Raw genomic sequence first — 16,402 nt, forward strand, 5'->3', positions numbered from 1 at the left:
CTCCATTATAAATGACAAGCTCATAAAGCTCTCCTGTAAGGATAAGAACCAAGACCGTCTAGAAAAGATAATAAGCTCTCTATTCTACTTTTCTTGCTGTGAGGCAACAGCAAGGAAACAAAACAAAAACACTGTTGAAAAAGTGTCAGAAAAATGGTTGTTCTGAGTCACACTGCTCTAAGCCAGAGATTGGCAAACTTCCTAAAATAGCAGATAGTAAATATTTTAGGCTTTGTGAGTCAAGAGGGCATTTGATAATATCACACAGGTACTTGTATAGGAAAAGAGAAAAACTAATTTCCATAAAATTTTTATTGATGAAATTCAAATTTTCAACTAAGTATTTTATCTTTTATTTTTATTTATTTTGAAATTCAAAATAACTCAGTATCTTTTTTTTTAATTAACTGGGACAAATTCAATGTTCCTTATTAAAATTGATCACAAATATTAATCTGTTAATGTGGATCTATAATGAGGCTTCTTTCTATGAAGAGATTTATTTTTCAATTTAAAATATTTTTCTCAATCCATATTTATTTACTATTAAACATTTGTGCAACACTCTTTGGTAAAGTAAAAAAGTCCTGAAATAATTTGTGTAGCATTAAAAGATATGGCTTATCCACTGACTTTTAAAAAAACTTATTTTAGAGTATAGCTGATAAACAATGTTGTGATATCTTCAGGTGAACAGCAAAAGGACTCAGCCATACATATACATATATCCATTCTCCCCCAGACTCTCCTCCCCTCCAAACTGCCACATAACATATGAGATTTTGATATACTTTTAAGCTTTCCTTTCACACAGCCTAAATAAGATACTGCCAAATAATGTTACTAATCCATAAGCACAAGATTTAATGGAGCATATCCATGACTTGGAAGGTATCTGCGTCAAATTCTATTAAGATTCTTTTCTTCAAAAGATATCTACCTTATCATAACATTGTAGATGAATCACTTCCAATCAAAGGTTAGGTGGAACCTCCTCAATTAGCTTGATATTTCCTGCAGTTTGGTGTCACCAAAGTGGCTTGAATGAAATATAAGTTTTACACATAAGAACTGTTTTATTTTAATAATTTTAGGTTGAATTCACTAAGAAACATTATCAGGTCTGAAGCAAAAACTTATTTTCAAAAAGATAACCACAGTCTAAGGCACTCAAAAACTTTCTCACTTGGAAAATTTTCAATTCTTATTCCAGAGCTTAAAAATAAATAAATAAAATTTTATCACTGCTAAGCCCCAGAACTGCTGTTTGGTAGGGCAAGTCAGAATATTCAGTTCTTATTTCTGACAAAAATTCACAGGACTGATGTTGATGAAGTCAATGAGAGTGAATAAAATTCACTGGCAATACTACTAGTTCAATAAATTAATCATACATGACAGATTCAAACACTCTGTAAAGCATCTATCGACACATAATAAGATAACCACGGGCTTGAAACACCTTACGGCTTTTTAAAACTTTTTATTTTACATTTATAGCTGATTAACCATGCTGTGATGGTTTCAGGTGCACAGCCGAACAACTCAGCTACACATATACATGTATCCATTCTCTCCCAAACTCCCCTCCCATCCAGGTTGCCACCTAACAATGAGCAGGGTTCCATATGCGATACAGCGGGCCCTTGTTGGTTATCCATTTAAATACAGCAGTAAACACTTAGTTCTGCAAGCCTTGTAACTCTGTCCATCAGACCCTTCTCCTGCACAAATATCATTTTCACCACCATTCACTGCAACACATCCTAGCAGATTCCGCTTCAGGTTGTACAAATTTTGTCTTCTCAGCTTGTTTGAAAACACTCTTGCCTGCCCTTGTTCTCTACAGACTATTCGCAGAGGCCAATTCTTCAGTCACTTCAAACCTGGCACTGACTCCAAATAGCAAGGTAGCAGTTATTAACAGCTAAGGCAGTAGTGTCTATCAACTCAAGCTAAAAAAAAAAAACTGCTCAAATAATTTGCTTGCCTTTTGATTACTGACATTGCTCTCAAGGTCCCCAACTCCTCAATCAAAAGTTATTACTGAAAGTCTAATGGTCTGAAATAAGATTATTTTCTCTGTACACATATCTCTGGCTGTTACAGCTAAACACTGGTGAATGGATTTCTTGCTTGCTAACATGTGAGCCACTTTGGCTACAGCCTCATTAGAATCTTTTATTTTTGTGAAGAAACTCTCAGTGAGGAGATGTATTTTAAACTTTCTAGTTTTTCTGACCATTGCTTTCCTGTGAGCTGGGGATATTTTGTGAGTGGTTAGTTTGGTAACATACTCTTTAGTACAGTTCCTTTACACAGTCAACACAATGATGTGCCACCTAACTTTGTAAAAAGAACCCATATTCCACTGTGTTAAAAAGCACAACATTCAAAATCCACTCTCTTGTTTTGACCTGAAGGGTAATCACTGGTAATTTTTTTTTTAATGTCACAATAGGGTGATGTGTGTGGCACATCAAACCCTGCCAAATTGTAATGCATCAGCGCTACTGGTCGTACCCTGAGCAGCAACTCAAAGCAATGGGAGCACCGCCTCCATCTCTTTGGCAACTGCTCGCTTTATCTCTGCTGCTGTAGCAAAAAGACGCACACAGACAACACAGAAACAAATGAGCGCGGCTATGTTCTAAACAAACTATTCATGGGCACTGAAATGGGAATATTTTCTAATTTTTACATATCATGACATAGCACTATTCTTATTTTTCTCAACCACTTAACAGTGAGAATAAACAATGAAAAAAGTTTCAACATTCTTTGCTCACAGGCCATTCAAACAAGCAGCTAACCCTTGTGCTGTTAAATGATGTGTCAATTATCAAGTCTCAAAACATAATGACCAGGCTCAAAATAAGATAAGACACACTTAAGTTGAAAACCATACACGTAAAGTTTATACTCATTTTCTTGAATAATCATGTCTCTTGCTTTTAATTTTTATTTTATATTGGAGTATAGTTTTGGGGTTTCCCAGGTGGCGCTAGTGGTAAAGAAACCACCCACTAACGCAGGAGATGTAAAAGATGAGGGTTTGATCCCCTGAAGGAGAGCACGGCAGTCCACTCCAGTATTCTTGCCTGGAGAACCCCATAGACAGAGGAGCCTGGCGGGCTACAGTCCACAGGGTCACAAAGAGTCGGACACAACTGAAGCCACTTGGCACACAAGCATAGTTGATTTACAGCATTCAGGAGCACAGCACAGTGATTCAATTACACATTTACATATATCATTTGCACAGGAAATATTCAACATATGAACTTCCTAAGTAATGTTTTTATTAAAAATTATTAATATTTGTTTCATAAAAGTATGTCCACAGAATTGATGCTTTTGAACTGTGGTGTTGGAGAAGACTCCTGAGAGTCCCTTGGACTGCAAGGAGATCCAACCAGTCCATTCTAAAGGAGATCAGCCCTGGGATTTCTTTGGAAGGAATGATGCTAAAGCTGAAGCTCCAGTACTCTGGCCACCTCATGTGAGGAGCTGACTCATTGGAAAAGACTCGGATGCTGGGAGGGATTGGGGGCAGGAGGAGAAGGGGACGACAGAGGATGAGATGGCTGGATGGCATCAGCGACTTGATGGACGTGGGTCTGAGTGAACTCCGGGAGATGGTGATGGACAGGGAGGCCTGGCGTGCTGCGATTCATGGGGTCGCAAAGAGTCGGACACGACTGAGCGACGACTGAGCGACTGAACTGAACTGAACTGAGGGAACATTTGCTTCAAAAACAGTACTATTTAATGTTTAGTTAGGAAGTGGATTCAGGGCTGAAAAATACTGTGGAACTTGAAACATTTTAACTTATGAGATACCTGAATCTGTCACCTGATGAGTTCATTTAATTAGAAAAATAATTAGTAAATGATAAGACTGGCTTCATTAAAACCCTCTCACCTAGCAATTTTATACTGAAGAAATACTCTAGCATGTGCAGAAAGCATATACAGACTGTAGCAAAAATTGCAGACGATTTTAGTAGCAATGATTAGCAGACTGACTAATTAAATTAGGACATGCTAATACAAGGGAATATTAGGCAGCCAATTAAAAGAATGAAGAAAGAATAGAGAGAATGAAGTAAAGTTGTAGATGATGAAGTTGTGAGTTACTTCCATTTCTAAGCATACACTGGAGAGAAACTCTAGTACATGTGCATAAGTTTTTAGACCAACAAAAAGATGAAGACAAACTTTATGACCAAACAGAACAGACAGTAACGTAATCATCTCTGGCGATCTATCCAACAGTGAAAATGAATGATCCATAGATACACAGATCTACATGGTTGAATCTCACAATGGTGAGAGAAAAAATTGTAGATTACAGAATGACAATCATTTATATTTTAAAATAAACAAAATAAGACTATGTATTATTCAGGGGTATATTACATGCATATTAAAAGCATAGATGGAAACAGTAACCACAAAATTTAGGATAGTAGTTACCTTCTTTTTTTTTTCTTTTAACTTTTCGACTATACCCTACGGCATATGGATCTTAATTCCCCGGCCAGGGAACGAACCTGTTCCCATTGCACTGGAAGGCAGAGTTTTAACCGCCGGATGGCCAGGAAAGTTCTAAGAGGATTCTTATTACCTATCTCTTTCTCTGGTTCTCTCTGTCATGACCTACTGTATGGGCTGCAGTTTAGCTTGAATGTAGCTACCAGTTTCCTCCCAATTGTTTACCATAAATCTCCATCATATTCCACAGCACCCTTGGGCGTGAACTTCCCCAAGCTCTGTTCCAAGTCAGTCCCCTTAGGGCGAGCTACGGAGCTCCTTGTTCTGATGGGCTGCCTCTCCCCTGGAGCATACCTCTGCACCACTGCTCAGGATCCCTGGCAAGGACAGCAGCTGGGGGAAAGTGACACTCCTGCTGTTCAAGCAGAGCTGTACAACCTCTGGGTTGCAGCAGTAGCCCTTCATGTCCTGCTGACTTCTCCCAGCATGAGGGGCCCAGTGGGCAGGAAGAGGCAATGGGGACCAAGAATTCATGCCCTGCCAGGCCTGCAGTGAAACTTTGCCCTAGGAATGGAGGTGGGGTGGAGGAAGGGACTCTCAGGTCTCCAAGGGTCTGGATAGCGCTTCTGCAACAGGGAGCTGGGTGCGGGGAGATGACAGATGCTGGTGGCCTGCCTTTGCCCTGGAGCAGGAACTGGCAGGAGGCGGACTCAGCAATCATGGCTGGACAAGCAGAGAGGATTTTCTGTGTCACTGAGCTTGGCCAGAGTAGGCAATGGTCAGAGCTCCAATGCCATAAACTTTTTTTTTTTTTTTTTTAAATTTTTTGATGTGGACCATTTTAAAAATAAAGTCTTTATTGAAATCTGTAACAATACTGCTTCTGTTTTATGTTTCCATTTTTTAGCCAAAAGGCATGTGGAATCTTAGCTTCCTGACCAAGGATAGAACCTTTATTCCCCTGCAATGGAAGGTGACGTCTTAACTGCTGGAACACCGAGGAAGTCCCTCTAATGCCACAGATTCTTAATGTTTTTACTGAGATTCAGATGTTATAAGTAAATGGTTCTTCATTTGGTGTGCTTTTATGAAAAATAACTGTTACCAGTTATGGTAGACTCACTAGAAGAAGGTCTGTGAAGCCCCTCACACATTATTCCACTAAAGCATGCTTCTTAAGGGAGCAGATTTTTTTATATTTGGTTGAAAAAAAAATCAGTTGCTTTTGCTTCTGATGCATGCTTTTGTTCTACAAGTTCCTAGGTCTCATCACCCAACAGTTCTCTTCTGGTTCTAAATATGTATGAGTCGATGTTTTAGATGGCCATTACCTTCAAATTACTGCAGAGACATTTAATCATAAATGTCTCTATTTTCTGTGCTACTCTCATAACCTAGAACATTCTCAGAAATTAAATAACTGACAGTTAATAGGGTTAATAAATGTCTCGCATACACAGCTAATTTTATGAACATTTCTAGAGTGGGCTAAAATATAACCCAAATATAAAACTAATTAAACTCATTAATCCACTAAAATGACATAGAAATTAGTCAGGGTTATTGCACAAGCCTTGTAGCAAAAACTGAGTGATATTCACTGAACATAAAGCTGCTGGAGGGCTTCCCTGATGGCTCAGTGGTAAAGAATCCACCTGTCAGTGCAGGAGACGCGGGTTTGATCCCTGGTCCAGGAAGACCCCACATGCCCCAGAGCAACTAAGCCCGTGTGCCACAACCACTGAGCCTATGCTCTCGAGCCCAGTAACTGCAACTACTGAGCCTAAGCACCCTAGAGCCCGTGTTCCACGAGAGAATCCACCACAATGAGAAGCCCACACACTGCACCTAGAGAGTAGCCCCCACTCTCTACAGCCAGAGAAAAGCCCCCACAGCAACAAAGACCCTGCTGCTGCTGCTAAGTCGCTCCAGTCATGTCCGACTCTGTGCGACCCCACAGATGGCAGCCCACCAGGCTCCCCGTCCCCGGGATTCTCCAGGCAAGAACACTGGAGTGGGTTGCCATTTCCTTCTCTGAACAAAGATCCAGATAGCCAAAAATAAATAAATAAAATTATTTTAACAAAACAAAACTGCTGGAGAGTTATAAGAATGTATCTGTTCTGTATACCTACAATAGTAATTAACCAATATAGTCTCTTCTGCATACCACTAGGAAAAGCATTAATTTAAGTAAAAGAAAACATGTAATCATTCACTGAGTTGATGTCTATCAAGGGACGGGCTCCACTATTATATACCTGGTAGCTCAGGTGATAAAGAATCTGCCTGCAATGCAGGAGACCCAGGTTCGATCTCTGGGTGGGGAAGATCCACTAGAGAGGAAATGGCTACCCACTCCAGTATTCTTGCCTAGGAGATCTCATGGACAGAAGAGCCTGGTAGGCTACAGTCCACAGGGTCGCAAGTAGGGCACAACTTGGCAACTGAACAGGAATAACTATGTAGCTGATTGTGTTAGGCACCTAGGCTAACTTTGTTGGACTTAACAAAGAAATTGGACTTAGGAACACACTCTCAGAACAGAACTCGTGCACATGTAGGGGCCTCAATACAGATATTTTATGCTAATGGACACTGAAGGGGTGTGGGATTTCGGGGTGTCTCCCAAGATTAGACCAGGCAGCTAGATGAACACTGATGGCACAAACCACGGTGATCAATAAAGGAATGTCCCTACTACAGACGCCCAGGGCAGATGGCCACGTGGCCTCCAGGAAGCTTTTCAACGGGTGTCTCAGTAGAGCCTTCAAGCTCAGCGGGGACACAGGGCTAAAGGCATGGATTCTGGCCCTCGGGTATTGTTGAGACCACGAGAGGAGCCTGCTAAGGGCAGCCAGTATGAGCCTGCAGAAGGCGGCTGAAGATGGATTATCTGCCAGTGACGACAATGAAACAGCAGAGAGAGAGAAAGAGGAACCAGGAAATGAACCATTGCTCTGAAATCCTAGTTGGGTCAAGATAACAATAAAAGAATGTACTAGAACATGAGAACAATAAAAAGAGTACACTGGTATATATAATCCTAAACCTGCTTAACATCTGAAAAGAACTTAAAATTACTTTCGGACTAGGTTCAGCAAAGGAAAGGACATTTTCCCGGTGCAAAGTGAGTCTCACCTATTCTGAAATAGCCATCTTCTAATCGTTTGTCTTTGGTTTCTTTGCTGATTTCCAAACCTTCACTCTAAAACAGAACAAAGACATGAATAATTACTTCTATTTAAAATAAATCTAAGTCATTAATCCATTTTATAAACATAAAAGTGACATCTGTGGCACAGCTACCTCTGAAGAGAAAATGCCATTTCAGTCTTGAACCTCAAAACGCTTATTAATGTTAAGTGCTCTTGTATTAAACCATCATCTAACTCTGTATATAATATACTGTTGGCTAGGAATTTTAGATTTTAATTATTTCCCAATTTAGATCAATTTAATAGAATGCAGTATTCTATTAAAAACAGACAGAGGTAAAGAACTGTGTGTTAACTAGAAAGATGTTAAGCATCCCTTGCGAAAGTCACTCAGTCGTGTCTGACTCTGTGACCCCATGGACTGGTAGCCCACCAGGCTTCTCTGTTCATGGGATTCTCCAGGCAGGACTACTGGAGTGGATTGCCATCTCCTTTCTCCAAAGCATTCCTAAAAGACCAATAATTTTCTGTATTATCCAACAGGCATTGAAACTACATGGTGTTTTGGGATTCAAAATACAAACAGCAAGTAAGCATTAACATCAAATAACGATTCATTTATTTTCCCAGTACAAATGTCCAAGTAATCTTCCAATCAGAAACAAAATAAAGGCTCCTTCTATGAATAAGGCAAACAGGACAATATACTAGGTGCTTCATAGTTCCCAAGAATCAGTATGACTCACCACCAAGGTCCTGCAATCATGAGAATTTTCTTTCATAAGCAAGAAGAGCCTCAAATCAAGTCTATCAGCATTAGTTCTCAAAGGAAACTGAGGGGGAAACATAGTCATACCTTCAAAGGCAAAACTTCCACAGTTGTGTTGAGCAGAATATCCCCTGGATGTTCCTGGTTGCCACTATGGAACAAATAACTGGAAAGACAAACATAAAAATATGAATCAGATTTGACAAAGATTCAGGAAGATGGCCTTTATCTTAGCATAAGGTCGACACTAGAATTTGTAACTACACATCATGTGTTCTGAATAGCTGCATGGATATTAAAAAACTAAGGACGATATGTCAACTCCTCTGTCAGAGGGGCATGCTTGCTGCTAACATAATAATGCACTTAACAGACCAAAAACCAAAAAAATGATAACAGTTTTTTGTTGCTGTTTACACTGCTTTAAGTATATAAACTTCTTGATGGGAAATGACAATTGTAGCCGCTAAAGAACACTACTGTATCTTTTTTTCTATATTTATTTGTTATTTATTTAGCTGCATTGGGCCTTAGCTGCAGCATGGAGGATCTTTCATTGCGGCACGCGGCCTCAGTAGCTGTGATACGCAGGCTTAGTTGCCCCACGGCACATGGGATCTTAGTTCCCTGACCACGGCTCGAACCTGTGCCCCCTGCCTTGCAAGACAAACTCTTAAACCACTGGACCACCAGGAAAGTCCCACTACTGGATCTTGTTATCAGACAAAATGTTCACTAGGACAGCAAGGAGTTGTGACAAGTTCAGAGACTAGTTTTAGCCAATATAAATAATTTTGGTATGAACAGATAAAGTGAATTAACCAATTCCAAATATCAGAATCACTCCATTTGTCAACATTAACAGATCTTTGGATATCATGACTGATTACATGACACTGCTGTTCAATCGCTAAGTCCTGTTTGCGACCCCATGGAATGCAGCACGGCAGGTTTCCCTAACCTTCAGTATCTCCTGGAATTTGTTCAAACTCATGTCCATTGAGCTGATGATACCATCCAACCCTTTCAAATACTCTATGGGTATAATGTTCTAGTGTTTTGATACTTTGAAAACTAGTGTGTACGTCCAAAGTGTGTGAGAAAGGGTGGAAGCTGGATAGGGTGCAAAGCATACCTAAGCCTAAACCTAAAACTTGACTTTAGTGAAGTTCAGTGGTTAAAAGCTCATGGTAAGGAGTCAGAGGCTCCTCCCTGGATCTCTCATTTCCTGGAATTCTCATCTTGTGCAAGTTTCGTTAAGCTTTCTGAGCGCGTGTCTCCTCAATACAATCAGCTATTTCCATCTATCTCGCACAGTTATACCAGAAAGTTCCTGAGAATTAACTAAAACTACCTTATATGTTAAAAATAGTGAGTAACAGTCACAGAATAGTTATGATACCCTTATAGTATGGTATTTGTGGGCAAGAATTTGGTTTTCAAATGTCACACAGACCAGGGGACCCTAATAAGAAGCTGCTTCTAAGCTAAATATACCAAAACTAACTCCCAGAGTTTCCAGATGAGATACATTTTTTTAAAGGCATCTTTGACTCAGAATGTCATATAACCACAGGCCATTCAGTAACAACTATAAATGCCAAATCATAGGACAGGGAAGCCACTTTTTAGAAAAGAGCCCATGAATATAATCTGGAGTTAAGACAGACTGATTCAGAGGTGTTCACTATGTAATTATTTATAGTGAAAACCTCCATATCACCTAAAAAGTTTAACATTGTAAGATGTACACGATAGTAGAACCACGCAATGAGATATTGTGCGGTCATCAAAATACTTGATTGGCCCAAAAGTTCGTTTGGGTTCTCCTATACGATGCTATGGGAAAACCTGAATAGACATTTGGACCAACTCAATATTTGTGAGTCACAACAGAGTATAATGGAAAATGTAAGATATAAAGCTACATGCAGACCATGGTCTTAATGTCGAAAATACACAGAGTTACGAAGAAAAAAAGGTGCCAATATGGTCGTAATGGTTTCCTTGGGGTTATGATTTTTTCCTCAGTATTTTTAAAGATTTTTTTTTTTATGTGAACCTTTTTTAGTCTTTATTGAGTTTGTTACAGTATTGCCTCTGTTTTATGTTTTTGGTCATAGGGCTTGTGGGATCTTAGCTGCCTGACCAGGGATCCAACCCACAGCCCCTGCATCACAAGGCAAAATCTTAACCACTGGGCCACCAGGGAAGTCCCTTCCTCATTTTCACACTTTAAAATTTTTGTATAATGCACACATATGTTATAGAAAGAATATTTTTTTCTGTATTAATAAATTTTGCTACTTTCCCTCTCAGCGAGCAAATTATGGCAAAAATCCAGTAATCCCTTTTTTCTGTCCTAGGAAGGTCAAGAAAATTCTTATATACTGTTACTTTAGAAGACTTGTGTTTCACTAGAAAAGTACCCGCAATAGAGTCATCATAAATATTACTTCACAGAGGTTTACTGTAAATATATTTGTTGTTACTAAGTTTGATCTCCAATATATGAGCTCTTTAGCAGATTCTTTGATGGAACTATTTTTATGTGCTAAAAATAAACCCATAAATTGGTTTCAGGCTATTCTTGTTGAAGTGAAAACTGTTGTTTCTGATTGTAGGATGACTCATGAAAATGTGGTGAACAATACCTCTCAGGGCAGAGTTCCACTATACAGTACAAAATGAACATTAAATAACAATAAAACCAATATTAAATACTCATATAAGTGAAAAATATTACTCATAAGTTTAATATGTTTTGCCAGTGATCTTCCCATTGCTTATAACATTTTTATGCTTAAATTCCTCTTTAGAATCAGCTTAGAGTAAGAAAAGAAAATTAATAGCATTACACGTAGCTATGCATTGTTACTGACCACCTTAAAAAGAATTATTAAGGTGGTCAAATATTTGACAAATTCTAAAAATCAAATGGCCTTCACAGGAAAACACATAACACCATATGCCACAGGCTAGGAAATTATATTCTATTCTGGGGATTATATGTAAGTACGCCACAGACAGTCTGGGGAACATACCCAAAACAGGGGAAAGATTGAAGGAATTGTGACCGTTAGGTGAAAAATGGGAAAGAAAAAGCCCCAACGTTTTCAAAGTGAACATAAACCCCAATCACAGAAAAGGGTTCTAAGACACATGTACTCCAATGTTCACTGGAGCACAATTTGCAATAGGTAGGACATGGTAGCAACCTAGATGTCCACCAACAGATGAATGGATAAGGAAGTTGTGGTACATATACACAATGGATTATTACTCAGCCATAAAAAGGAATGCATTTGAGTCAGTTCTAATAAGACGGATGAACCTAGAGCCTATTATACAGAGGGAAATAAGTCAGAAAGTAAAAGACAAATATCGTATATTAATGCATATATATGACTCTACAATGACAGTACTGACAATCCTACTTGCAAGCCAGCAAAGGAGACACAGACATTTTGGGACACAGTGGGGGAAGATGAGAGGGGGACGAAATGGGAGAAACAGCACTGAGACATACGTATTACCACGTGTAAAGCAGACAGCCAGTGGGGGTTCAGTGCAGATGCAGGGAGCCCAAAGCCAGTGCTCTGTGACAGCCTCGAGGGGTGGGGTGGGGAGAGAAGTGCTCAAGAGGGAGGGGACATATATATACCTAATGCTCATTCATGCTGACATATGGCAAAAACTATTACCATATTGTAAAGTAATTATCTTCTAATTTTAAAGAAAGAAAAAGAAAAGGGTTGTAAATTCCTCCATGGCATATACTAAAAGTCATCCAGCACATGCAAAATCACTACCTAGGAATAGTCATACTCTGATAAATTTTATCATTTCAGCCGATTGCTGGGCCATCCACCAGTCAAATCTTAAGGGATATTCTAAGGTAAGGGCAGGAAGACGAATTGGAGATTCTGAGGAAGAGTTTCACATAAGAGTATTAGAAATCTCTACTAGGGACTTCCCTGGTGGTCCAACAGTTAAGACTGCATGCTCCCTGCAATTCCACAGGCCACAACCAAAAGATCCTGCATCTTGCAACTAAGACCCAGTGTGACCAGGTAAGTTATAAATAAAAACAAGTATATTTTAAAAAATCTGTACTAAATATGCTTTCAGCAATACCAACAGAATTTATCTAACATACTAAATAAATGCCAGTGTTCTATCTGAAAGCAACCCACCCAGGATATTACTGAGTTGTAGGAAATGTATTTCACGTGCGTGCCTGAGTGCTCACTGCGAACCCACAGACTGCAGCCAGCCAGGCTCCTCTGGCCATGGAATTCTCCAGGCAAGAATACTGGAGTAGGTTTGCCATTTCCTTCTACAGGGGATCTTCCTGACCCAGGGATCGAATCTTCATCTTTTACATCTCCCGCCTTGGCAGGAGAATTATTAACTTCACCACCTGGGAAACCCCACATATTTTATAATCTAACATGTAGGACTCATTGATTCCTTATATGTGTTCCATATACAAAAAAAAAAAAAAAATTCTACCACAAATCACATTGTGAAGAAAAGGTGTAAATTGTAAGACCAAATTTTATTTCAGTAAGGACCTACCTTTCCACATTGACTGGCTTGTCGAATTTAAATAGGATGTAGTCTCCAGCTACTGGCGTTATAGCCCAGAAGAAGTCTTCACCCATGTAAGTTTTCTCCAGTGTATGACCTTGGTAGACCTTCAAAGAAGTAGATACCTCTGCAGGGGGGTTTACATGGATTTTGAGCAGTAATGGTTTCATGTAATCTTTATCCTAGGAGGAAAGACATATATGCTATTAAGCAACATACAGCTTATTTTTTTATTTGTTCAGAATCACTTCTTTTTATTTACTTAATTTTTATTGGAGTATAGTTGATTTACAATGTTGTGTTAGTTTCAGGTATACAGCAAAGTAAATCACTTATGCATATACATATATCCACTTCTTTTTAGATTCTTTTCCTATCTACTCCATTACAGAATATTGGATAGAGCTCCCGATGCCATACAGTAGGTCCTTATTAGTTATCTGCTCTGTTGTTGTTTTTTTTAATCGGAGTATAACTGCTTTACAATGTGTGTTAGTTTCTGCTGTACAACAGCGAATCAGCTATAACATACAGCTTATTTATATTTAAGAAGAACAATGATTATACATTAAATAGCAAATTGTCTGTGCATGAGAAAAATAAAATTAAATCACTAACCGTGAGTTTCTGAATTTTTCCTGTGAGTGAAGAATGCAGACCAACGTGTTGGAAAAGGGACGGCCTGAAACGAATTCGCAGATTCGCCTTCTGTCGATCACAGTGTTTCTAAATATTAAAGAGGAATGTTGGTGTTACACTAGAAAGTGACATCTTGTCCTCCTCTGAAAGCTGAGACAGCCTTTAGAAGAGTAAATATTAAAAAGGAAATCCAATTGCATCTCATAATTCTAAGTCATGGGTATTTTTTTTTAGGGTCCTTTCCAAGAAGTTAATAGATTTTCTACCAACTTAATAAATAGACATGAAGGAGAAATTTAATATAAGCACTTCTAAGGGAAGAGATAAGGATTTAATTCCAATCACCTTTTACAAAGTGTCAATATCAATTTGGCTTTTAATATTAAAATGCACCAACCTAGAGGCTTGGTTCAAATACACAAAATAATACACTGAAGAATTTGCAGATAAGGCCCATCTTGCTGCATCAAAGCAATGTGAAAATGCGGGGCAGTAAGTAGACTGCAAGCAAGGAAACAGTCAAGACAGACAAATCCATCTCGACACAGCTGCGGGACATCTAAATTTCAGCTCCAAGTGTCCCGTGGCCCCGATTTCAGATTACAAGCTGCTGGCATGGTGATCACACCTAGCGGACCCACAGCGCTGGCCGGGCTCCCGTGTGTTCACTAGCTCGGTGCTTCAGGACAGGTATGTTCTAAAGAATTTCATAAACTCTTTCCATTTTCAATGACTTTTATAAGTTTTGGGTCAAGAACATAATGAAGAAGACAAATGTATATGGCATTTCGTCTTGAAAAACCTCTTGATAATTTTCTGGGTGTTAAAATGACTAATTTTTCTCAAGAGCTTTATTATTGCTAACGAGAGAGTAGAGGTGAAATTTTATATATACAAACATTTTGTAAGATAAAATTTTATAAATTCTTACTTACATATTTTAATTTTATAAATTATTATTAAATTTTACATATTTAATAAATTTGTTAAGATTAATAAAATTTTAAAATTATAAAATAATTTTATAAATTATAAAAATAAATTTTATTTACACAAACATTAAAAAAAATTTTTTATACAAACACAGTCATGAGGAAGGAGAGGAAAGAAAAGGGTGGGAGGCGAGGACAGGGGAGGAGCGGGGAGACGAGGGATGGTGGAGGTGGGTGGAGGGAGCAGGGTCTGAGCCCAACCCCATCACTCAACACACAGGCAAACAGATAACACATTTGGGGCTGACGAGTCAGAGCAGGTCCATAAACCTTTGGAAGAATCTGTGAATTGTTTTTATCTCTTTTTCACAGTAACACTAGTTTATAATATAAGTTTCATATGTGAACATTATATTTCCATTATTTTACCTCCCCTTACCCCCTGCCCTTGCCCCTCTGGTAACAACTACTCTCTTTTCTGTATCAACATGCTTTTATTTGGTACTACTGGTGGGAATGTAAATTGGTGCACCAACTATGGAAACAGTATGGAGACTGCTCAAAAACTTAATAGAAGTTCCATGTGACCCAGCTATCCCATTTCTGGGTACTTATCCAAAGAACACAAAAACACTCATCAGCAAAAGCAGACGCAGCCCTATGCTCATCACAACATTATTCACAATAGACGTGATATGGTAGTAACCTGAGTACCCATCAATGGATGAATGGGCAAAGATGTGCTGTGTATACACACACACACATGGAATACTACTCAGACATATAAAAGATGAAATCTCTTCATTTGCAACAGGGTTGGCCCTTGAGCATATTATGCTTGGTGAAATAAGTGTAACGCTTGGAAGAGTCTCCTAGACCACCCTCAGAGGGACTGATTCTGGAGCAAGCAAGTGCATGCCGACAGTTTCCTTGACATCCTAGTGGAAGCAACTGACATGCCATGGGCCACAGACAGAAGAGTGAGAGAATGGGTCCTCATGGTTTTAATTTTTATTTTCAGAGACTTTTACCTCACAAGCTCATTTTAGAACTGAACCATGTATTAGGTAAAACTGCATGGAAGCAATTAAATGCAAGTATGTTGTATGAACGTGAAGATGACAGTAACAGTTCTGTGTCCTACAGTAAAAATTCCTGTAAATCCACAAGGAAAATACAAGTAAGGGCTTACATCATAAAAATGAGTTGATTGAATCAATTTCTATGTTCAGTCATTGTTGGAAAGTAGGCATTCTGCTATTTTGCTACATTCTATGAGTTGCTCTAAGAAAGTGATTATTTTTTCTAAAGAGAGAATGCAACAATAGCTTACAAACATTGTTTGTTTTCAGCTACCTATTTAACTGTTCCTTTACAAAATCTGGTTCCCTAGCAGTCGTCACTTTCACTAAATACATAAAATAAGCCTGTTCCATTCTCCTAAGAGATAAGACTTACTGCATCTTTTTCAGGGTTGCAGACTTTCACCCACAGAATATGGTCCAAGAGCCAGTCAATGGGTTTCTCCTTATAGAACATAAATATGAATTCCACAATCAGAGTGAGGTCGGGTGCTTGAAACATTTTACCTGAAAAGACACTCCCAATCAGTAGCTGTAGTAAAAAGCCAACCATCAGAACGACTTCAATGAGTGAAATCCATGCAACCAATACACTGCAGCGTGTGCTTTCAGCTATAAATCCTTATCAATAATTGTCCCAACTCTCTTGCCAAAACCAAATTTGCTTTAGCTAAGTTTAGCTGTCACCTGATATAAATGGAGCCCTTGATTTTCTCTACTACAAAATCTATC

General features: G+C 38.8%; 1 protein-coding gene across 1 annotated transcript in view; it reads right to left on the reverse strand.

The window, feature by feature from the left end:
- MGAT4A (alpha-1,3-mannosyl-glycoprotein 4-beta-N-acetylglucosaminyltransferase A) overlaps positions 1 to 16,402 on the reverse strand; it is a 113,360-nt gene that overhangs the window by 776 nt on the left and 96,182 nt on the right. The window contains exons 9-13 of the mRNA XM_052648829.1: positions 16,047 to 16,177; positions 13,636 to 13,743; positions 13,006 to 13,199; positions 8,512 to 8,590; positions 7,639 to 7,705 (exon numbers count right to left, since the gene is read on the reverse strand). Coding sequence (XP_052504789.1) covers positions 7,639 to 7,705; positions 8,512 to 8,590; positions 13,006 to 13,199; positions 13,636 to 13,743; positions 16,047 to 16,177 — 579 coding nt within the window. The remainder of the gene's footprint in view (positions 1 to 7,638; positions 7,706 to 8,511; positions 8,591 to 13,005; positions 13,200 to 13,635; positions 13,744 to 16,046; positions 16,178 to 16,402) is intronic.

Source organism: Budorcas taxicolor, chromosome 11 (assembly GCF_023091745.1).
Source record: "Budorcas taxicolor isolate Tak-1 chromosome 11, Takin1.1, whole genome shotgun sequence".
NCBI classification, from domain to species: Eukaryota; Metazoa; Chordata; class Mammalia; order Artiodactyla; family Bovidae; genus Budorcas; species Budorcas taxicolor.